Source organism: Esox lucius, chromosome 5 (genome assembly GCF_011004845.1).
Source record: "Esox lucius isolate fEsoLuc1 chromosome 5, fEsoLuc1.pri, whole genome shotgun sequence".
Lineage (NCBI taxonomy): Eukaryota > Metazoa > Chordata > Actinopteri > Esociformes > Esocidae > Esox > Esox lucius.
The window spans coordinates 12,913,056-12,938,563 of record NC_047573.1 but is presented as its reverse complement, the minus strand read 5'-3'; the positions used below and the strand labels follow the sequence as shown (position 1 = coordinate 12,938,563).

Sequence of the window (25,508 nt, the reverse complement as noted above, 5' to 3'; positions counted from 1 at the left end):
TGAAAAGGTGTCCTGCTGCTTGACGGCTGCTTGAATTAAAGTGTCAGGCGACGCAAGCCTTCCGTCAGTTTACATTAGAGCTGCTACCCACCTGCCTCCACAGCTCTGTCAGAGTTCTGTCGTAGACTTCACACAGCTGTTCCCCAATGGTGCCCTCCTTGTCTTGGGCTTGCTATTGACATTGTGATCAGTAGGCCTTCTAACAACTCTCTGAAGCTAAATTTCAAAAGAGGAATGGAGGCAAAGTGTCAGAGGCTCCTTAGCTGTCTCTTTTTCCTTTGGGGGGGGGGGGGGGTGCGCGTTGGGGTAGAGAGGTGCTTGCATGTGCTATTTTCTATCGGATGTTTGTTAGAAAGCTGGAAATATATCAACATATTCCCAATATTCCCAAACTTACTGTCCACTTTGCGCTGCTGATACCGCTCAGGCATGTTACAATAGTGGCGCTTGTACCTTGTTGTAGTCGTTGTTGTCAGAACATATCAAACCAATCGATGTTCTTTGTGCAACCTCCCTTTGCCAAGATAACAGCTCTGAGTAGTCTCCTGTAATGTTTGATGGCAGACACATACTGTAGGAAGGGATTTGAGGCCATCCCTCCAAACAGAAACTCTCCAGTTTCTTCAGAGTCCATGGTTCTCACTCGTGGACTCTCCTCTTCAGCTCACCCCACAGGTTTTCAATTGGATTTAGGTCAGGGGACTGTGATGGAAATTGCAAAAGCTTGATCCATATGTGTGTGGATTTGGTCATTTTCTTTGGATCTGTGCCTTGCAGGAAGCGTACTGGCAGAGCCAAACTGGTTTTAGTCTAAAATCTCTATGTTGCCTTGTATCCTAATAAGGTTTCAAGAGCTTTGGACGTAAACAGCCCCAGAATATCACCATACAGAACATCACAGTGGATATTAGGCTATTTTCTGCTTGACCATGGCTCTTTTTATACCAAACCAACTTCTGTTATTTGTGGCTAAAAACTACAATTTAGTCTTATCAGACCACTGAACCAAATTTCAGTCAAAGTTTCAATGACATTTAACAAACACCTAAATGCTTATGTTTTTGGTTTGGTGAAAGCATAGTTTTTCTTCTTGCAACCTTTCCAAATAACGTCTTGGCATATGTATGCCATGTAATGGTCATTGTGGAGACATGACCCCAAGATGTAACCAGCTGTCATTTTTTTTGCCACTTGAATCGTCTTTCTCACTGCCTGTATGGACAAAATACAAATGGGTCTTCTTCCAAGAAGGTTCATCACAGCCCAAGTTGTTTTACATTTCTTAATTATTACCCTAATAGTGGAGATGGTTATGTTCAGGCGTGTAGCTTTCATTTTATAGCCATTGGCTGATTTGTGAAGGTCAACATCCCTTTGTCTCATTTAATTTTATGTTCCCATTTTGATAGATGACTAAAGGAGTCTACCCTGTGTGGCACCTCATATTTATACCGCAGTGAAACAGTAAGTCATTGATGACCAGTTAAGAGTTCCCAAAGACTTAAAATGTAAAATCTTAATAAAGAATTTGTTCATATGATTTTCTAGGGGAGCCAATTATTGTGGCCTGGATGTATTTTATTTTAAAATAAATTCACTAAATTAAAGGACAGATTTATATGATTTCTTTGTGTAAGTTTAAGCTGTTGGACAGCACTTACATCTTTTTTGTTCAAATTTACCTAGGGTGCCAACAATTCTAGATGGCACTGCACTAATTTACTCAGTTAATCTAGATATTACAAACATGCAATCTTAATAAATTTATCTCGCTTTATATGTAAAGAAAGCCATGATGTAATCAGAAGAGATGATTCATAAGAAACAGTACGTTTAACAGGTAAGCACGAGTCAGCTTGGTTGCAGTTTCTCTCCTATTTCCTGCTCCCTTCATAACTTAAACTGTAAGGGCCCACCCCTCATTGCCTGCTAGGGCTGATTCTCATGTGCTTCAGCTCTAACTAATTAAGTAGCTGCTAAAACATTTTTTTTCCTCCTTCAGAGCCCAGTCCCTGAAAAATGCTGCATTGATCCTTAGAAAGCTCACCTCAGCGTTCCCCATTATTCCAAACAATACCCCTCACGTTAATATTGTTAATGCACAAGCCTTGAACAGCGTGCCACTCACCATGCCGCCGTGGTATGAATCCTAAGAAACGGTGCCATTTGACAATTTCTTAGAGATGCTAATTTCACCATTGAGCAGGGAAAAAGTGTCTTAAAAGCATCTTAACTTCCCTACTCAATTAGTAGGTAAGCAGATTAGATGGTATCCTTTCTGAGACTTTAAAAACCACAAGGCTCCAGTCCTCCCATGCCCTCATGAATATCTTCAATGCCTTCTGGATTAATACAAATGTACCTGACTACTACAAAGGTGACCGTATTCCCACAACACTTCAAAATGACAATGTCCTGGATGATCCATCTTCACCGAGTCGTCTGTCTTACTCTATCTCTACTGGGTTCATCAAATGCCGCTCGCCCGTAGGCTGCCACTATGGCTTGTGGATACAGACATCCTCCCTCCCAAATAAAAAGTTGATTGTTTTGTACCTAAAAAATGAAATACATTTTTAAATGCCCTTGTTACTATATTATCACACAGTGTACTGCTAAATGAACTCGAAGATTTACAACTATCTCAGCCTTATGTGGACATCATGTCTGATGTGCACAAAGGCTCCTTTATCCAAGTTGTCTGTGGGATCCAGCTGACAAAACCAATCCCACTCAGGTTTGGCATGAAAACAGCTATCCATGGAGTGCTTTTAACTCCATCCTATCTATCAATCAATGTCTGAAATGGCTATGCCAGTGTTGCCCCAGCTCACTAGTTAACGTCACTGTGACATGGTGCCTGAAAGTAGGATTGGGATTTCTGGAGAAGCGCTTTCTGCCTATTTTTGTGCCAAATCGTCTTTGCTGACAAAGTTACTTTTAGCCCTGGAGTTCATTTAGTGCAACTGCTACTTTCCAGTAGCTAGCCACACATCTCTCCTCTGGGCTTTGTCAGAGCAGCAGGGGTGAGTCCTTTGGCAACAAGCATTGCCAAAGGACTCTGATACTGGATAATTGACTAATTGTAAATAAATTGTAAATAAATAAAAAGGAAGGACAGTGGAAAAATATGTATTGATGTAAAACCTCTGCAAGGCTACAGATACATTGTTAATGCAGGGCTACATTCCATGAGACGTTGGATTTTTCTAAAACCTTATAGATGCCTAATGGATGACTATTATTTGGATCATACTGGTATGTATGATGCAAGAAACAACTTTTGACAAATAGTTGTGTGATTATTACCACGGGGCAGGGGTAATCAACCCTGGACTTCAAAACCATTTCCACTCCATGTTTTCATTGCAACCCCTCTAATCAAGGACTTAGACCTGGGCACCAGGTGGGTGCTATTATTGATTCGGGAGAACAGAAAACCAACAGGCTCTGGACCTCATAGGGTAAAAGTTGAATACCCCGACCATAGGGCCTACACGAAATATGACTATGTAGGCCATGCTCTCCCAAATAATTAATTGCATTTTCAAGCCTGCCCATTAAAGTCATTAACACTATTCAATGCCACTTGTGTCTCAAAGACAAGTTCTGTCTGTTATAGGAAGCTGCTGCTCCCCCATTGCCAGATTAATAAACTGGTAATGGTCAACTGTCCTGGAAGAGTTGCATGGCCAAGCACAGCTTAGAACGTTGATTCTAACATAGGGCTTCTGGTAAAAGGTGTTGTTTTGTATGATGTTTTTGCTTTATTTTGAATACTGCTGTTGTGCTTATGGGAACAGATATGTCAATCATGTGTTCTTGCACACGAAAGTGAGAAAGTGGGACTACTAGACCCGCCTGCATTTCATAAAGTGTATATGTCATATCTTGTAGTCCATAATACATTCAAAACTGAGCATGTTTGATATTACAGGATGTTTATGTATTTAAAACGAAGTAGTGTTTAATGCTGTAGTTAGTGGTTGAGAGGTGAATAACCTTTCATAACCCGCATTACATTTACAGAATGACTGCAGTTACAGTATAAACACTTTTCTTATGTGCCATTGTGTCACTTTTTGGAAGCCAGCAGGCACCGTGTTACTGAAAGACCATACTGCCCACATTATCAAACCGGTGTACAAGTAAAAAAAAAAGTTCTCACCTTCTAAAATCTAAGACTGTCTTGTGTGTAGTACAAATCACATTATTCTGGGAGCACCACTTTTAGTGTATAGAATAAACTGTTTGAGAAAGTTTGAATCCAAATACATCTGCTTACACATGGTTTGACGTACAGAAAAAGAAAAAGCTAACAGAAACGCTTTAACAGAAAAATCGAACTACTTCAGTGAGCCAGCAGTGCATACTGGAAAGCCATGTTAGAGCGTAGGTGGGTTAGGTGTGCCCTTCTGAATGTCATTTTTCTAGATTATAATTATAAAGTTATAATTGGTCGCCAAATACGTCAGGCACGGTTTCAAAAACTCATTTGTATTTTCTCTGCCTTAGTTGAATGGTGTTCACATGCTCACCTCTTATGGTGCTGAATAGATGGTCTTTTGTCTCCAAGCTAGATTTTATTGAAAATGAAAACGCCTCACATCATGGTATTTTTGAGTGGCTTAAAAGCTACAGTACTTTTTTTTATGTTTGAATAGATGGCTTTGTAAACATGGCAGTCATAAAATAAAAATATAAATTCCTCATATCCAGTTCAACAGAATCCGTTACTCTATTGACAAATACACTGCAAAAAAAAATTAAGGGAGCATGTAATCATCACAGTAAAACACCAAGTCAGTTAAACTTCAAGGATATCTATCTGTCCAGTTAGGAAGCACCATGCAGCTCGATTGGCATTTGCCAGAGAACACCAGATTTGGCAGGTCCGCCACTGGCGCCCCCTCTTTTCATAGATGAGAGCAGGTTCACACTGAGCATGTGACAGACGTGAAAGAGTCTGGAGAAGCTGTGGTGAACGTTATCCCGTCTGCAACATCATCCAGCATGACCGGGTTGGTGTTGGGTCAGTGATGGTCTGGGGAGGCATATACTTGGATGGTCGCACGGACCTCCACGTGCTAACCAAAGGTACCCCAACTGCTGTTAGGTACCTGGATGAAATCCTCAGATCCATCGTCAGACCTTAAGCTGGTGCTGTGATCAATCAATCAATCAAATTTATTTATAAAGCCCTTTTTACAACAGCAGTTGTGATGCCTTTGACTGGCCCTCCCCAGACCTTAATCCAGTTGAGTACCTATGGGATGTTATGTATCGATGCATCCGACATCACTTAGCAGCGCCACAGATTGTCCAGGAGTTCACTAATGCCTTGATCCAGGACTGCGAGGAGATCCCCCAGGATACCGTCCTCCGTCTCATCAGGAGCATGCCCAGACGTTGTTGGAGTGCATACAGGCATGTGGGGGCCATACACACTACTGGGTCAACCAATGTTTTTTTCATGGCTGATTCCGAGACCAATGATCAAGTAGACCAATGACCGATTTTTGGGGCCGTTATATATTTTCTGCATTTTTATTTTTTTACTGTAAACATTTTTAAGTACTAGAAAACAGAACAGTTAAAACATTGTATTTTGAAGAATAGTGCAGGGAGCTCTTAGCAGCATTTCTTGTGAACTTACATTTCATATAGATAAAAATAATTAACGTAATGTATTAACATGATAACAGGGAACCAAACAGCATTATTACTGGTGGAGTATTTCTACTATTGCATCTTGCGTATGGCCAGCTTTGGTATAAGTAATTTGCAAGAATTAACGTTATGTCAAGTTTTTTGCTAGTCAGCTGACCAAATTAACAGTAAACAAATAAACTTGTTAAAGTTTCACTAGCTATCACATTCAAATAAGGTTAAGTCTCGATGTTAGGTACTGGGGTAACACTCACTTTCATGTAGTTTGCTAGGTAGCCAGTATAGTAAAGTGTTAATGATAGGCAACAGAATTTCCTCACAACGGAGGTGAAATCTTTAACGTTATTACTTTTGCTAAACCTAGCTACCATCATGTAAAAACAGTCTGTTTTCCTGCTAAGCTATACCAACACATTATTTCAGGCATTTTCGGTGGAGTAACGTTAGTCCACAAAAAAATGTAACTGGGTATTGTCATCATAGAAAAATTTAAGAAATTGAGCGGTCAGCGGTCTTACTTGTCTCATCCATGCATCTACCTGCGTTCTCCTTTCCCACGACTCTCTCACAAATATGACATACAGTGTTGATTGGCTCTTTACTTGTGATGTATAGTCAATCTGATAATTCTGCGGGTGGGACATTGAGCATTACAAGCAGAAACCTTTCAGAGAGATGCGGCTGCCAGAAAAGCGCATTTAAAACTAAGTATTTTATCTGCAGTTATATCAGACAAATTATCAGTTCAGATTATTTAATCGGTTGAGCCCTAATACACTCAGTCACATTATGAGTTGCTGTGAGGAAATTCACGAAACGGCCTGCGATTTCAATTGTATACTTTGTATTTCGGTTTGAGTTTGAATACAGCCCTCAATCGGTTTGTGATTTTGGTTTCCAGTGACTGTGACTGTTGTTACGTCACAAATTACTCTATGTACAGTTAAGATTTTGATCTTTAATATATTTCGTTCATTGAGACCCGATGTGTGATGAAGGTGTTGCCTTAATTTTTTGGAGCAGTGTACTTTATATCCTTAATATAAGTACAATACGTTAACTGTAAAAGAGCAACTACAAATACAGCTCTGGAAAAAATTAAGAGACCACTGCACCTTTTTCTTTCCTTTCCAAAACAGTCGAAAAGGAAAGTTTTGAGTGAGGAACAGAAGCGTTGAATTTGCAGTGGTCTCTTAATTTTAACCCTTCTTTACCTCACTCAAAACCTTCCTTTTCGGCTTTTTTGTAAAGGAAAGGAAAAGGTGCAGTGGTCTTCACATTTTTTTTCCGGAGCTGTATATCACTATGTTGGGATGTTTTAGAACAGTGGAATCAGGGATTCATTTTCAGATTTTTAGAGGCAAGGCCACTTGGCCATAAGGGGGTGCTTAATTTCCCAGGGTAACAAGACCCTGCATAAGCCAATTCAGTAGCTTCAGAACCTAAACAAATCTTCTGTTAAGAAAAACATGAGCAATTTCTGAAGAATAGTGATTCAATAAAGCTTATGGCCCCTTGGCTTAGTAAAGAATTCATGACAGGCCCACCTCTTCTCTTTCCCTTCCCACCTATCCTCCACTGTGTTTGTATGAAATAGAAAGTCAGTGAAATCACCATCACATAACTATACAGGGAGGCCGAAGCTAATGTTTTTTTTCCAACAGGCCATGTGCTTGGTAGACCAAAAAATCTATCAATCCACCAGCTAAAATACCAGCCCCATTATATAATAAGATACAAATAATGAATGTGTATGCTGTGAAATTTGTCATAAATAATAAATTAATTCCCAGTAATAGATTACGTGGGATACTGCTTGATTTCCTTTATGACCTGATTCTTTTAAACAAAATATCACAGCTTAGACAAATGTTCAGCTCCACCTTTAAGGGCAGGGAGTATCGTGGTAACGGAGCCACTTGAACTTGTTTTTCTGTGCCATTATTTCTTCACTGTGCCAGTGGCTAACCCTGAAACCAACTAGTCTAGTAATCTACCGTCTTCACAACCAGTTACAGTTTAAACTGAAAATATGAATGAAAAAATCTCCAATCATGTGAACAAACTAGCAATTAACAATTAGCCTGGACCTTTAAGCATTAAATCTTACTGAACAATATTTTGGGGTAAAAAGGTTATTGTGCAGTTGTTCTACAATATATCTTTGCCCCACTTACAGTGCGTACAGTATGTGTCTGTAACTACTGCGCATTGTCAGATACAGTTATGAGGGATTTGTAGTCTAGCAATGAAACTAAACAGCAAAAATACTTTGAAAACATCTATGACAGTTTTTGTGATCTATAGAGCAAGTGAATTGCTTGCACTGTACTGTATAGAGCCCTATGAAGACAACCTGCCATGGAATAGAACAATACCATAATAAGGAAGTGAAACTCTGTATCAGTTTAATTTAGGCTTAAACAACTTTAAAAACAATAAATATCTACTGCAAAACATGAAACATTAAAAAAATACTGCAAATAAATGCCTGACATTCCTCTAGGCAAGTACTCTGAGCTAAGTTCATGCGATTATGAGATAAATAGCCTGAACTAGCCTGAAGGAAAATATAGTATTCAGCTATATAACTTAATTAACCGGCATTAAAACATAATTGGAAAGTCCGTACATAGAATATGTAGTATGTTATTTTAACACTTAAAATAAACATTTACCTTCATAAAGCATATAATCATTTGTGTAATAAACCAGTATAATGCTAACCAGAACTAGCAAGTATAAATATGCTAATCACTCACATATTTGACAGAAGTCAACAACATATAATGTACACCTGTCACACCATGAAGTCATTAACAGGATTGTTGCTTATTTCTATTTAAGTTTAATTTTAGATTACTTTGTGAAACTTACTCTCTGTTTTTATGCTCTAAAATAGCCACTTTTTTCTTTTTTATTCTGAATTCTCATCAAAGCTCAGTGATAAGCAAGACAACTGTAAGAACTTCTAATTGGTTATAAATGACTATTTTTACATCACTTACTGTGCCCTCCACGATTATTGGCACCTTTGGTAAAGAGGAACAAAAACAGGCTATGAACATTTTTAATTGTTGTTTAACAAATTCATCTTACGCTTAAAATATCATGGAAATCTAACCTCTTCTTGAGGTAAAATTGTTTGAAGAAAATTATAATTCTTGATCAAGAGAAACATGTTTATCTCAGAAACGTGTCACGATTCCTGTCACCTCTGACTTCACCCTCCACGGAGTCTTCTATATGTTTTATAAAAGTCCTTACCTTCTTTAATGGATGCTTCAAATTATACACTCAAAATTATTATTCAACCCCTTTTTTAAAACTGGCTCACACATATAAAAAGAAATGACTAGTTGTTACGTTTATCAGAACGTTATTTTTGACAGTTGTTCCATTTGCATGACATTTTATAGTAAGCGCAGGTGACAGATGTCTAAAAGCTTGTGTGTGTTGGCTTTACTGCATTTGTACACCTGTCCTTCAACCACCCTATCCACCTATTGGCAAACAATCAAACATTAACAGTCCTCTGTGATGGACTTTCTCTGATTGGTTCTCATCCTAGGTCTTCGTTTTATCTCCTAGGTTTATGGCCCCAGCGATGGGGCCCTGTTTTTTAAGTGTTCTTCCCTTCGAAGGAGAAACACATCCATCTGGTTTCTATTCTGTCATGCCATACTTTTTGGATTTTCCCCAGGGAGACAGAACATCCAGGCCACAGCGGGTAATTGGCTTAACACCTACACTGCCATTTCCTTCCCTCTCAGATCAGTGCTCCTTGGGTGGCACAGCCATAAGGGTTGGGTCTGGAATGGCACCCTATTTAATATGTAGTGCACTTCTTTTGATCACCACTACACTTGTTGTGATGTATTAGAACAGTGTAAAGTGTAGTGTAAAGTGCGCTATAAACAGGTATACACATTAGCATTAGCATTTTAGTCTTAAGCAGACCCTCTTACATCAGTGATTGCAAAGGTTTAGTACTTATAGTGCTTTACCATTTCTTATAATTAGCTATGGTTATTGTGCGAATGAGAGGGGATGAGCCATTTGAAACCTAAGGGTGGTTATGCAGTATGAGAGCCAGATTGGTCATGTATTAAGTAACATTAGATTTAATACTTCTACTGTTATGTTAAGTGCCATGGGATTTTAAGTGACCAGAGAGTCAGGAGACCTTAGTATAGCCAGAAAAAATTGTACAATTATTGTATAAATGTAATGCCCAATACAAGCTAATGTCATTGTCAGAAATCAAAATGCATTATACTCAAAAATGTGTATCTCTGCTACCAAATTATACAAACAGGAGGTCACATTTTGCAGATTTTTAGTGCATGTAAAATATAAGCTATATTTTGCATCGAAAAATCTCCAAATACTAAACTGTTTCTAAATACTAAAACCAACAGTTTTGCAATGCCATTTTGTTATCAGAACACTATTTCTATCTAAGTATAATTCACACATTATCTAACTCTGGACGGCAAAAAGAGGAGATAGGCAAACAATTTCTCTCTGTTCACCAATCAACTACTTTTTTGGCTTTGACTTGTCATCTGTGCTTCTCTGGTTGAAGAGGCAACAATCTTGTTCCTCTCGGGATGTTTCTAGAAATCAGGCCGACCTGTAAATGTCTCCAACTGATCAGGCCTTGTGGTATTACTGCTATCTTCAACATTAGTTTTGCTCTCAGTGGTTTTCTTAGACATAACATAACATTGTTGAAAGATCCAACCCTGTTGAGGTTGACCAGACTTGATTTGGAGTGCTTTCAGTTCCATCTCTCTGAATCAAATGCTCACATTCTTCTTTCCTTGCCTGTGCTCCAGCTCTAATATCAGTTGTTCCAAAATCCCCTCATGTTCTTTTTGTTTTTCCCTGCACTCAAACTCTAATTTCAATTGTTCCATCTTTGCTTTTACTTCTAACTCGCTCAGTTTCAGTTGAACGTCCAAGGGGCCCACCTTTTCATCAGCCTTTCTCTGGGAGGATTCCCTTCTTCACCAAAGCACCCTAAAGCAACTCTTTGAATAGTGCTTTTGACTGGACAGAAGATACACTGATGTCCAGTTGCTTTGTAATACCAATCAGATATTCTTTGGTACGTTGTTCTTGTATTTCCCAAGTGTGCCCTTTTGCTTTCAAGTATTGTTTGTCTTTTTGTAAGGCTGTGTGTTTATGTAACTTTAGAAATGGTTTAGTTGTATAACCCCTATGTTGGCTATCTGTGATAGACACTCCACCACAGAAATGTTGTTTGTTTGAACACTAATATACCTTAATGCTCACAGTAGATTTAAAGGGCCATGATCAGACTGGCTACCATAGTCATGGGAAGCAAACCAAATCCGGAAGAGCTCCCTTTTTGTTTTACCCCCTAATAACTAGGAATCACATTTTAAATTGTGATATATTCATATCTTGAAATTTCTAATTTGTAATTCATTTTTCTCATTGATAATCATACACACAAGGACAAAAATTGAACAGAGCTGATAGGGGCTCTTGGGCTTCTTATATTCCTTACTGGCATGAGGTTTAGATGCAGTTTCTGAACAAATAGCAGCGAATTAGGAAATAAAACATTTAATGAAAGTCATTTCTAGAAATTAAAACATGTGAACAAAATGTAAATATCCAAGGGTAAAAGGTATCACACACTGGCAGTTAATCTTACAACACTCCACTCCAGTAGGCTACAGTTCAGTGTGCACATTGTTTCTACCATTGCTGCATGTGGTTGAAATAGTATAGCTATGAAACTAAACGTCAGAAATTCTTGATGCTTGTGTTATAAATCAGGACTTGCATATATTTATACTTGACTTCAGAATAAGTTTGTGACCCAAAAAAGGAAACCAAACACTTGCATCATCTGTGCTAGGGTGACCAAATGCTAAGGTGGCTGGAGAAATAAGCATTATATAGGATGAATCAGATTTAAGTGTGGATTGTCATGGCAAGCCTCTTAATATGTATGTACAAGAGATATTTCAGTTGTTTTTAAAACGTGCTGTCCCTTAATCTAAATATTAGGTATTGTTCAGGTTGATAGCAAATAAAATGTATTTCATCAAGCAGAAATGTGTTAATGATACAACAAATTGTGGAGAAAGTGTAGGTATCTGAATAGCATCCAGTGGTACTGCATTGCCATAGCAACTATGGAATTGTTAAACACCAAAAAGTGGAAAATGATTACCTTGGGCAACGAAGGCTATCCAATCAGGTCTGAACTGACAGAAGGTCTACTGTGGCACAAGTCAGATAAAATGTTGATGATGGTTATGGGAAGAATGTGTCACAGCACACAGTGCATTGCACCATGCAGCGTATGGGGCTGCGTAGCCGCAGGCCGGTCAGAGTGCCCATGGTGAACCCTGTCCACCATCTAAAGTGCCTAGAATGGGCACGCGAGCGTCAGAACTAGACCTTGGAGCAGTAGAAGAGGGTCGCCTGGTCTGATGAGTCCCATTTTCTTTTACATTACGTGGACGGCCATGTATGTATGCACCGTTTCCCCACATGCACTGTGGGAAGACGACAAGCCGGCGGAGGGAGTGTGAAATTCCCCAGATCTCCATCTGATCGCGCATCTGTGGGATTTGCTGGATCAACAAGTCTAATACAAGTCGGCTCCACAACTTACAGTACATGTAGGCTCTGCTGCTAATGTCTTGGTGCCAGATACCACAGGACATCTTCAGGGGTCTTGTGGAGTCCATGCCTCGGCGGGGCCACGCTGTTTGAGTTAATCTTACTACACTCCACTCCAGTAGGCTACAGTTCAGTGTGCACATTGTTTCTACCATTGCTGCATGCGGTTGAAATAGTATAGCTATGTAACTAAACGTCAGAAATTGTTGATGCTTGTGTTATAAATCAGGACTTGCATATATTTACACTTGACTTCAGAATAAGTTTGTGACCCAAAAAAGGAAACCAAACACTTGCATCGTCTGTGCTAGGGTGACCAAATGCTAGGGTGGCTGGAGAAATAAGCATCATATAGGATGAATCAGATTTTAGTGTGGATTGTCATGGCAAGCCTCTTAATATGTATGTACAAGAGATATTTCAGTTGTTTTTAAAACGTGCTGTCCCTTAATCTAAATATTAGGTATTGTTCAGGTTGATGGCAAATAAAATATATTTCATCAAGCAGAAATGTGTTAATGATACAAAAAATTGTGAAGAAAGTGTAGGTATCTGAATAGCATCCAGTGGCACTGTATTGCAATAGCAACTATGGAATTGTTAAAAACCAAAAAGCGGAAAATGGTTAACTTGCCAATTCAATATCCAGATTTAAATCACATTGAAGTGACCTTTTAGAGATAGCTAAAAGATCTTAAAACAAACCGGAACTGTAGATAGATGCAGTCATTGCGTGCAAAGGATATGCAACCAAATAATAAATATAATGCTTAGTTTTGGACAATATTAACCCATCCCAAAATGTTTGGTGCCTTGAAATTGAGGATATGGTAGTGGGGGACTCTGTACAATATGAATGATTTACTGTCTAGGGCATATTTTAATAGAGCATAAAATTACTACCCCTGATGGAACCCAAATTGAAAGAGCCTGTAAACTTCACCAAATTATAACCTAATTTTCTACCTCTGACATTTCAACCGAGGCAACAGGGGTATAGTTAATCCTCATTAATATGAATAACACTTCAATGTCACACATAAACAATTGCACAAGGACGCCGTCAAGAAACAGCCACAGCAGTGAATGTGTAGTGCCAAACGTGACACAACCTAATACTGCTAATTAATAGCTAGTTTGCTATACAAAAAGACATATATGGAACTTGCTTTTTAAGATTAGCACAAACTACTTATGTGTATTATCATGCTCCTCTGAATGGCGAATTTTGTTCCTGAAGTAGTTAGATGCAGAGAGCTGCAGGTCTAACAACTTTGGTCAGTCTAGCTAATTGCGGCTAAACCTCATGGAAATTTGTAAAACTGTCTGGGACAAAATGGTTGCTGTACACCAGACTTGTTTCTGTAATGTTTTGCATGTTTGCTCTGTTTTTATACACATACATACATACATACATCTTCTTCCGCTTCATCCGGGGCCGGGTCGCGGGGGCAGCAGTCTAAGCAGAGATGCCCAGACTTCCCTCTCCCCAGACACTTCCTCCAGCCTCCACCGAGGCGTTCCCAGGCCAGCCGGGAGACATAGTCCCTCCAGTGTGTCCTAGGTCTTCCCTGGGGTCTCCTCCCAGTGGGACGGGACCGGAACACCTTCCCAGGAAGGTGTTCCGGAGGCATCCGAAACAGATACCCAAGCCACCTCAGCTGACCCCTCTCGATGTCAAGGAGCAGCGGCTCTACTCTGAGCTCCTCCCGGGTGACCGAGCTTCTCACCCAGCCACCCTGCGGAGAAAGCTCATTTCGGCTGCCTGTATCCGGGATCTTGTCCTTTCGGTCATGACCCAAAGCTCATGACCATAGGTGAGAGTAGGAACGTAGATTGACCGGTAAATCGAGAGCTTCGCCTTGCGGCTCAGCTCTTTCTTCACCACGACAGACTGATACATCGACCACATTACTGCAGAAGCTGCACCGATCCGTCTGTCAATCTCCCGTTCCATCCTTCCCTCACTCGTGAACAAGACCCCTAGATACTTAAACTCCTCCACTTGAGGCAGGCACTCTCCACCAACCTGAAGTGGGCGAGCCACCCTTTTCCGACTGAGGACTATGGCCTCGGATTTGGAGGTACTGATTCTCATCCCCACCGCTTCACGCTCGGCTGCAAACACAATCCATTTCTGCCTGATTCTTCATTTTTGGGAACCTAAATAAAAAACATTTATTTTGGCGCTATGCCAGACAAGACAATGTCAGTGTTGGCAAAATAGATGTCCACTGAACTTGTGCCATGATGCACAAGACCATTTGCATTGGGATTCAATAATCAAAATAGTGAGCAATACCGTTCTATGTATACAGTTGCGTGTTTCAATCCCATCTAGAGAAATTGAGGAAATTGATTCCCTGCGTTGTTTAGAGTGAAATGCTTACCGGAAACTGATGAGCCAAAACATTATGACCACTCACAGGTGAAGCGAATAACGTCGATAATCTCCTAGCTTGGGCACATGTCAAGGTCTGGGTAGATTAGATGGTAAACAAACAATCAGTTCACATTTTCAGCATGTTGAATGCAGGAGAATTGGGCAGGAGTAAAAACCAGAGTGACTTTGACAAGGGCCAAATTGTTATGGCCAGGGACTGAGTCAGAGCATCTCTGAAACGGCAAGGCTTGTGGGATGCTCCCAGTCAGCAGGGTGAGTACATTGGTCCGAGGAGGGACAAACCAAAAACCGGCAACAAAGCACCCAAGGTTCATCGACGCACAAGGGCAACAAAGGCTATCCAATCAGGTCTGAACTGACAGAAGGTCTACTGTGGCACAAGTCAGATAAAATGTTGATGATGGTTATGGGAAGAATGTGTCACAGCACACAGTGCATTGCACCATGCTGTGTATGGGGCTGCGTAGCCGCAGGCCGGTCAGAGTGCCCATGGTGAACCCTGTCCACCATCTAAAGTGCATACAATGGGCACGCGAGCGTCAGAACTAGACCTTGGAGCAGTAGAAGAGGGTCGCCTGGTCTGATGAGTCCCATTTTCTTTTACATTAGGTGGACGGCCATGTATGTATGCACTGTTTCCCCACATGCACTGTGGGAAGACGACAAGCCGGCGGAGGGAGTGTGAAATTCCCCAGAGCTCCATCTGATCGCGCATCTGTGGGATTTGCTGGATCAACAAGTCTAATACAAGTCGGCTCCACAACTTACAGTACATGTAGGCTCTGCTGCTAATGTCTTGGTGCCAGATACCACAGGACATCTTCAGGGGTCTTGTGGAGTCCATTATTACGGATGTATATTCTCAAATGTTATTATTTTATGTATGTAAAGAACATGTCAGTTGAATGTATACCGATCAGCCAAAACATTATGACTACTGACAGGTGAAGTGAATAACACTAACTGCTAACGTCTTGGTGCTAGATATCACAGCACACCTTCAGAGGTCTAGGGGATTCCATGCCTCGACGGGTCAGGGTTGTTTTAGCGGCAAAAGGGGGACCTACACAATATTTGGCAGGTGGTCATAATGTTATGGCTGATCGGTATATCTGTATATAACAAGACAACAACCTGATTTTCTGTTTATCTACAAAACCCTCCTGCAGAAACAACCAGCATATCTGAAATTTTAGTATGACAACAGATTACTGGTAATGCTGGATACACCTAGGCTTCTGAGCTAGGTAAATCTTCTTTCAGTCAGAGCTGCAAAGAAGGCTCAAACTAAAGAACCTTTTATTGTCTTGTGAGTTCTGACGGGGGTTTCTGTTGTTGAGAAATCTTACTGTTCTTACTATCTTACTGTTTTAAGAATGTTGCTGTTTTTTGCTTAGTTATTTTCTCACTTTTAAGTTGTTTAATCAGGGCATACTTGTAAATGAGAACCCGTTCTCAAAGTGCTTCCACTGAATAAATAAAAGAAAACATATGAAGGAAAGAAAATATGTATCTTTTTGGATACACTTTATTTGGATAGTCAGTCTGTAGATGCTTTACAGACTGTCTACAGGCTATCAATAACATTTCAATGAACTATCTACTAACACCTACCCTAACCTTAATCTTAGGTGAGGCAGTATTAGCTCATATTGTCAAGTGGGGAATTGTAGCACAAATACAGGTTGGTGAAGCCACTAATTGCTAGTTGTTTTCGCCATTGTGTGACATAATTCACTATGGGTCAACAAAACAAGTTCCTGTTTTGTTCTCATGCAAAGCAGTTTAAGGTTGGACATCCTCTCCCTCTACAGGATCTTGGAGCGTTATGTGCAGGACCAGATTCCTGGAGCCAAAGTGATGGTGGAGTCCATTGGGCCGCAGCGGTTCGGCGACAGCTTCGAGCAGGAGGACTACTCCAAATCGGACTTGATGGTGTATGCAATTGACCCCCTGACCAACAGGGCAATTTCACGTCAGGAGCTGTTCAAGTGAGTCGCCTTTCACTGCTGCCGCACCGAGGGGCAAAAAAAATAGAAGTGACTGCCACTTAAAACACGGCAGTATCTAGATGTGGCTTTTCTGTGGGGCAGGTATTTACCCAGTGACATACAGAGGCCTGTTTGTGGCAGTGGGGAATGTTATCGCTCTCCAGGTTGTTGTCAGGCCCTCATTAGAAAGAAAACCTCTACATTGCCCCCTTATACTATAGCAGCCCAGGTTCTGCCATTCAACTGGTTGACAAACCACAAAGCCAACCCTCTGTACTTCTCCCTACCTGTTCTCTAGGGCAGGATCAGCATTCTTCTTACAACTCGTTGCCTCTGCGACTTTAAAGCGTGACGAAGGGGCCCAGTGAACACTAGCGACATGATCGTGAAGTAGTGTTCCCCCACGGCTGTCATTTCTACATCCAGGCATTACAAGGAGGAGCAGTGTTTGCACTGTCTCTGTGTACCATTTTGTGCTCTTGAGTTAAGGATAAACTAGTGAATCTCATTTTGTTGTCATAGATAAGTCAGATCTAAAAAAGTGCTCATTAGCGATCTGTGATTATGTATTCATAGATGCATACAGTGTGGGTGCTCATGACTTACTGGGATTTTCTGTATTGGGCAATTTTCACTGCATGACATGTAGACATTGTCCTGGTTATGATGACAAAATGAAAATATGGTTTTGCCTCTACCACTTTTGCACACCTGGATTTGGGCAGTTTCTTCCATTCTTTCTTGTAGATTATTTCAAGCTCTGTCAGATTGAATTGGGAGCGTGTGATTTTCAGTTCTGCCCACAGGTCTTCAGTGGGGTTCAAGTCCGGGCTTTGGTTATGCCTCTTAAGGACATTTACAAACTTGGCCTGAAGCCACTCCAGCATTGTCTTGCCTGTGTGCTTTGGATCATTGTCACGCTGAAAGACTCGTCCATTCTGAGATCCTGTGCACTTTCTTCAGGTCATGTAGTTTTCTCCACTCATCCTTTCATCAATTCTGACCAATCTTCCGGCCCCTGCCACTGAGATGCATGTGATGAGCAGTACCTTGTTTTCACCAGACGTAGCGTTTGGCGTTGAAGACTTACTATGCTCAAATATTTTCTGCATGCTCTCAGTCTCTCAGACGGCATTTCACATGTCTTTTATTCGGTAGTGGTGTCTGTCTAACTGCTACACCATAATGGCCTGATTGATGGAGTGATGCAGAGATGGTTGTCTTTCTGGCAGGTTCCTCCATCTCTGTATAGAATCTCTGATAATTTGTTAGAATAGGCATTAGGTTCTTGGTCACCTGTCTTGGTGGTTCCAAACTTCTTCGATTTCATAATGATGCAGAACACTGTGCTTCTGGGAACTTTCAGTGTGTGGTCCGGTGATGATCTGTCTGTTTCCTTCTCAGGTTCCTGGATGGGAAGTTGCTGGACATCAACAAGGAGTTCCAGCCGTACCTGGGCCGAGGTGGGAGAATCCTCGAGATCCGCACACCAGATGTGGTGACCAGTGTGAAGAAGGCCGTGCAGACCGTTGGCTACACTGAGGGGGCCCTGCTGGCCCTTGCCATCATCATCATCCTCTGCTGCATCCCTGCCATCCTCATCGTCATAATCACCTACAGGCAGTGAGTAGAAAGTGTTGGTCCAAATGGCACTTGGTCTTGGAGACTGTTAGTGTTATCAACCAGGCCAGAGGGCAGGATAAAGGGAAAAAGGCATAGACCACAACACACAATTACTGGTGCAGAAAGATCCAATGGAGCAGACATAAACAGTTGTCTAGACAGCAAGCTACCTGCTCTCATGCCCTCAGAGACTGTCCCTAATACCCATCGTTTTTAAGAGGAAGCTGGCTTTCTCTCAACGATTCACCGTGAAAATGCCTTTGAGAGCGGGCATAATCGTCTATTTATACAGCGTGAAAGCACATTAATTAATGCCAGAGTAGACAAACACTGCCGACTGATTGTTGCAGTTTGGGGGAGATTTTCTCCCTCTGCTCTGAGCCGGCGAATCGAACTGAGCAGCACAGTGTATGGTTAGAAGGATGGCAGTCACAGTTCCAGGGGTGTTAAACAGATGAGAAGTGAATCCTCTGTGTCATCTTCATTTATATCGGCGTAGCCGACAGAGAATTATTTTAGCTTTCTTTGTTTGTGACAATGTTTGTAAGAAGCATTTTGTCTGTAATTGAATTACTAACAACCCTTTCCTTTATATCCTTGTCTTTCATCCTCTCCTTTTATCAACAGATTCAAAGAGTGAGTATTATTACTATTAGGCGTGCAGTATTTATATTGTCATTCCTTTGGATACATTAATTCACTGTTTTCATAATGAATTACTGGGATCAGGAAATGATGTCAGGAAAATCGAATACAAATACATAGTGCATAACCTGTTTTAATACACTCTGTTATATTGCAGTCATAGGCAATAAATAAGAAATGTGCCAGTAAAATTGGTTTCTTTTAATATATTGTGGTGGCAGTGTGTTCCAAGTTATTTATTCATGTGTGCATGTATAATGTAGCAATGTCCTCTTGGAATATGCTGATGCTGTTACTTAACGCAACTTTGTTGACTTTCTCTATATTTTACCACTAAAGGAGACAGGCGGAGTGTGCTAAAACTGCCCGGATCCAAATGGCCCTCCCTACAGGCAAATCAGTGGCTGCCGCCACCAACAACCTATATGAAGAGCTTGGGGACAGCACAATGTGAGTGTTACATATCCTATCATATTTCATAATGGATGTTCTTGCAAATTCTCTGTTTGATTTCGAATCAGACCGATCTCCATGGCTGTGATTGGATTCCCTGGTCAAACTTGCTACTGTGCTGTGATTGGATTCCCTGGTCAAACGTGCTACTGTGCTGTGATTGGATTCCCTGGTCAAACGTGCTACTGTGCTGTGATTGGATTCCCTGGTCAAACGTGCTACTGTGTGGACATTATTTGAAGTTTATCTGGGAGGTTAAACGTGTCCTGGATTTAAGGGACATCCTTCATTGAGGCTACGGGGCAAAGCTCTTATCACTGTTCCATGGCTCAGCAGTTTCCTGATTCGCTCTCTGTCATTAAAATAATATCATTTCATATGCAAGGAAAATCCCATCTTGTACATAGAATTACATTTTTCTACCATTAAAGATGGAGTACGATTGACTTCCAATCAGACAAGGCTGTTCTCTGAAAAATGGGGGGCAAATGAATGTCAGTTTAAGGTAATTGAAATAAATGCAACTACATACTAATGCTGTGGTGAAGGACTGTTGAGTGTCTTTGGTAATTTCAGGCACACATTGAGTAGTACTGGTTCTGGCTTTGTGTGCCGGTGCAATGCCAGTGGTACTGATCACAAGGAGCGCAGGCTGAAGTCTGGGGTTATGTTTGGTTGTTTGGGTAGTGGGTACCCAGCTCTTATGTACTGTACTGTGTACTCTGTTTGTTTTCTTGGATTTGTAATTGACTGCCCATCTGGCCTAAACCAACCGACCAACCTAGTAACCAGCATTGCCGGAGCAAAAACATGTTTTATATCCATATTTTTTCTGCTATACTTATCTGTCCTATTCACTCATTTCCCTTCCTCTGCCTTCAGACTAAAGTAAGTGGAATCCATATGTGGGATTTAATAGCTGCAATTTTCCAGAATACAGTACAATTATTCTTAGATTAGTCTGTGCTTCTTGTCTGTTCTTCACTATTGCTCCTAGGTGTGCTTTAATCGTAGGTAAACACAGTTTTCCTGTTTGAGTTATTTCTCTGTGTCCGTAAATGTCTAAAACATAGGTAGTGTCCTTTTTGGTAATTGAATTTAATGTTAAGTATTAGAGATGGGGACTCTGTGGTGAATGGTGTTGTGTGAGGTAGCCGCAGATGAAACCTTTTCATTCTACGTGTTCTCTTCTGCGTTAGCTGTGTCCATAAGTGTTTTGGTAAGGATGTTTTGTTCTTGGTAATATCCAATAGACCACTTTCCTCTTTCAACCCAGCGTCTTGTCTGTCTCATCAGCCCTGGTATCCCTCTTTTTTTTGAAATCTTTCCTTCTTGCCATCTCCTTAAAAGCAGGAGTAAGCGCTGTGTGCTTGAGGAGGGGGATCGTCAGCGGCTCATTGGCACATTTGCCACACGGGCCATCACTGCCCACAAGCAGTCCACTGTTAATGGGATCCTCCTTAACAATATGCCCAAGTCTGAGAGCAACATCACATTATTCTCAGATGAAAACCCTCTGACCACCAAGAACCCCCTGTTTGATGAAAGCACCGTCACACTCAGCAGTCCAGAGACCCAGGGGAAAGACCAGAGGAGGCCGGAACTCCTGGGGACATCCCTCCCGCATGTGTCCAAGGGCCTCCGAGAATCCTTCATGAGGTTGAACTCTGGGGGCTCGGGCCACTCCTGGACGCTTCCCTCAAGGCTCCACAGGAAGGAGATGTATGATGCTCTGAGGAGGCAGGTGGTGATGGACCCGGTACAGTGGGAACTGGAGCTCCTGAAGACAGAGCTGAAGGACAGTAAGGATGTGCTGGATGGTTTGGACTGGGGGAACCTGGGGTGCCGCACCTGCCTGGAGCCAAAACCCTTGTCCGTGAAGGAGCAGGCCAGGCAGTTTGAGCAGCAGGCCATGAGGGAGATGAAGCAGAGGCAGAGCCGCGACTCCCGTGGGTCCCTGTCCCCTGACTTCCTGATGGGGTTGGACAGTCCCAAGCACCAGGCCAGAGAAGACCGCCACTCTCTGGGCTCCCTCCTGGGTAGAGACAGCCCCCAGGCTCTCTGCCACCTGAGCCGAGACAGGGATGGCCCGCCCTGCATCGTCGTCACCCAGAGCGATGTCACCCCACCACCGAGTCACAAGCCCACCCCGCCTGTCCTGCGCAGGTTCAGCTCCAGCCGCTCCAGCTACAGCTCAGCCTCCACCAAACCCTACGACGTCAACCCGGAGTTCATCCCTGAACCCCCCGACGTTCCCCCTCCCCAGCCTCCAACCAGCTCCCCTCCGTCCCCCCCACCCCTGAACTACGGCAAAAACCCCGCCCCGCCTCCTCCGCCCCCCCTCCCTCCTCCCCTGTCGCCGTCCCTAAATCGTCCGTCCATGTTTGTGCTCCCCCCACTGCCCTTGGTGAACACCCTGAGGCCTGTGTCCCTGCGACCGCACCCACCGCCCCTCCCCGCCGAACCTGAGCCCCCCAGGAAGGAGCTGAAGGGAATCCTGAAGAACATCCGAAACATTGCGGACATCGAGAAGTCCGTTGCCAACATGTACAGTCAAATAGACAAAAAGCCGATGCTTCCGCAGAGCATACTGAAGTCCCGGGGGTCTGTGGATTCCGTGGCCTCTTTAGATGGTGCTTCGGAGATCGCAGAAACAGTAGACCCCACCAGAGCACCAGAGTCTGGGGGTCTGGCAGCAGAGGACGTGACCTCGGTCCAGCCGGTCATTAACATGAACTCTATAGTGGAGGAGCTGGAGAAACGCTTCCCCACTCAGTCCACCGCAATGTGACCCTTTCCTTCTTCTCTTCTCTTTTTTCTTGTCTTCACTGACTGTTCATTTTTCTTTACCTTTTTTTTTCTTTTTTATTCCAGTCTTCATCTCTATGTTTTTATTTGTGTTAATTCTTTTGTTTGTGAGTCAAGTACTCAGTGCCGCCTCTAGCCTTTTGGGGCCCCAAGCGAGAATTGTTTGACATTCCCACAACCGTGTGTCGTCTGTGTATAGGAAGATGCAAGTCTGCAGGTACTATTGTATGTATTTCTCAAGAGAGGGGTGTTAGTTATACATGTGAATAGATATTTATCTCTTTTTGATCAGTAGAGTGTTGTCACTCAGCCTACAGTGAGCCTGTAGTTTGTTTATTCTATGACCCAAATAGGACAGAGAATTCCCCAATCAGTTTTATAAAATGGAAAATTAATATTCATTGCACTGAAGTAATTCCAACCTTGGAGTTTTGTGGTCAAAATCCCATGAGGAATTTTCCGGTCTAATACCTAAGAGATATATGACAGAACATGGGATTACCTTGTAGTCATACTCCACTGAGAAGCTGTGCTATATAAAGCATTGCTCACTACCACACCACATGTTCTCTCTCTGCTCTCATTTCTCCTTTTCTTCTTCTTGACTAGCCTAGATATTCCCTATTTGCAGTCACACACACACATACTTTGCAACTTTTGAAGTCTACTGGATTATGTAAAGAACTTTCCAAGATGCTTCCACCATGTGTGAAGGCAGGAGGACATTTGAAGCTCTTTGCACTGCTCTTTGACTGGAGGTGAGAAGAGGCTGCCGTGTCTCAGCTTGTAGGATCCTTACTATCTGTCACTAGTGTTAGGTGTCAACAGCATTGTAGCGATACCAACCCGCTAGTTTTATTGAATGGATCCAAGTGCAGCGTTTAGAAAGCTAGTGTGTCTCGTACAGAGCCAAGGACAAGACTACTTAGAGGAATCACTATTCGTCTGAAGAGGAGACAAGCCAGCTATGTGAATGAAACGCAGACATCTTTCAGAGGTACTTGGCTGTTTTTCGTGCCCCTACACATCTTCGCAGTGAGCAGCGCTGAACTACCAGGTTGTCAATTTCGGACTCATATGCTTTTAATTACCTAACCGATCCATCATGCCTCTGGTTGGCCTCCTGTCTCCTCCTGCCTGATCCTAGGCGGTAACTATTTAATTTATTCGTCCTGACGTTCCCCCTACTCCCCTACTTAATCCTGCTTTTCATTAGACTGCCAACTAATGGAGGCTGTATCCTGTGTCATTATGTCTTATTATCACTGACTTCCATCAATATTCACTACTGCTGCTCTCTTTGTTGTGCCCTGTTAGCCAGTTTCAGTTTGATCATAAGGCCTGCGGTAGCAGATTAATTGGCAGTGGGAAACACACGACATTGGCCTGTCATCCCTCTCTGGCCTTGATTCTAGATGTGCACCTCTGTCTCCATCTCTCCTTCCGCTGCCATTTTTTTTTTTTTACCTACCCTGTATGCTTATCCTCAGTTCTTCTCCTCCCTCAGCATGGCACTGTTTAATGTCATGCCTGCCTTTCATCCTCAGCTCATCCTATGCTCTTGGCGTCTTCCCCTATCCATCCTAGGTGTTGTTTGCCGGCAGAAGGGAAGCCAAGACAGTAAGACTGCTAGCACCTCCCAGATAACACAGAGTCTTCAAGAATCCTTAAATCCTAGCAAAATATGAAGGATTTCCTGTAAGGAAACAGGACCATACTGGAGGAGATGAAACTAGACGAGTCATGGAGTCAGGTCAAAACATTAGTTGTGGTGCTCAGATGAAATTGTGCATCCCAATTGAGCATCTCACTTGAAATTATGCGTGTTTATGTTACGAAGGAAATCAACATGCACACTTCAAAGATGGTTTACTCAATCACAGATAGCGCACACACACTCAAACATTTATTCCCGACTGTATTTCCTGGTATGAACCCTTGATTAACTACTGCGTCTATAGGGGTGTTAATCCTGCTTGTGACCCACGATACGATAGGCCGGTGATAGTTTCCCTCCCATCGAAACCCACAAGCTTTGAATGAACTGTGCCAGTGATGACATCCAGGCACAGTTTATGGAGCGTAACTGTCCACTGCAGCCCAATCCTAGCCAGCGTTTTCTGGGGGGGAGCCATGATCTGATAGCCCTACATGATTAGTACTAATAGACCTCCATGTGGCGTGGCTGAGCCGGGGCCCACGCAACACCTTGCAACCACCAGATTGAACGTACTGACCTCCATCCCATTATTTATTATATCGCCTCTTCAGTCAGGTGGGGAGTGAAGGAAGTAGAGGAGTGAGAAAAGGGGAGAAAGGGAGAGTGTCCGTCTCTGGGAGAGAAGGAGAGAAGGGGGATGGGACAGAGGTGTAGATTAAGCTCACAGGGGCCTTTCTTACAGCTCCACCACCCAAGGGCACATTAGGCATCCCACCACATCACGTGTTGTGGGGGAGCTGTGAAATGGAATGAAACAAGTATTTTCAAAGTCACAAATGATTGTTTAGCCATACATCTTAATTTGGAATATCTAATTACATTCACATCAGGGAACAATTGCAGTAATTTGCTTCAGATGATCAGGGGTTTAGAATTGATTCTAATAGTGTTTAACGCAAAGTGGTTTGGCTGATAAACAGAGATGCTCTCCTCTTTGTCTTTTTTTTAATCCTCTGTGTAATTAAATGTTTTCCTTTTTCCATTCTCTCTTAATGGTCCTTGTAAAGTCAACCGCCATTAGTCAAGTCTGTAAGTGTGAATGACCTCTTGTCTTTCATATTAACTAATGCTACGTGATACCAGAATACTTTTGGGTGGATACTACTGAGCATAGATTTCAGTTAGATCCATTTGAGTTAGGTTGCAGTATTTTCTCAGGCTTTGGAGGCACTAATTATATTTTTATGGTTGTAGGCCTAAAATATATCATATTCAACGCACATCCTCTGAATTGGTTTGACTCCAGAAAACAATATCCCATCAAACTGGAGGAAAAGTCAATACAGCATACTAGAAAAAAAAATTATATTACAATTCTGCAATTCACCAACTATTTTTCTGTTGCCTTTTGGCTCTCCTTCTCTCGCGCACTCCATCTCTCGCGCACTCCATCTCTTCTATCTCTCCATCTCTCGATCTCTTCTATCTCTCCATCTCTTCTATATCTTCTATCTCTCCTCTCTCTTCATCTCTCCTCTTTCTGTACACTTAAGAGTGTTTCATATTATTGTCTTCCAAAGAAGAT

The 25,508-nt window shown here is 42.1% G+C and overlaps 1 protein-coding gene across 8 annotated transcripts in view; it reads left to right on the top strand.

Moving 5' to 3' along the window:
- Window positions 1-25,508, top strand: part of pcdh15b (protocadherin-related 15b) — a 214,139-nt gene that overhangs the window by 180,830 nt on the left and 7,801 nt on the right. For 6 of the 8 annotated variants that reach the window (XR_004575762.1, XM_020046964.2, XM_020046963.2 and 3 more), the window contains 4 exons: window positions 16,558-16,734; window positions 18,139-18,357; window positions 18,985-18,993; window positions 19,342-19,452. Coding sequence is in view for 7 of the 8 variants with exons in the window: in XM_020046964.2 (XP_019902523.2) it covers window positions 16,558-16,734; window positions 18,139-18,357; window positions 18,985-18,993; window positions 19,342-19,452 (516 nt within the window). In the remaining variant the exon portion in view is untranslated. Of the gene's footprint in view, window positions 1-16,557; window positions 16,735-18,138; window positions 18,358-18,984; window positions 18,994-19,341; window positions 19,453-20,337; window positions 20,344-20,805; window positions 22,823-25,508 lie in introns of those variants that run through there. The other 2 variants (XM_034292299.1, XM_034292298.1) reach the window with 2 other exon arrangements.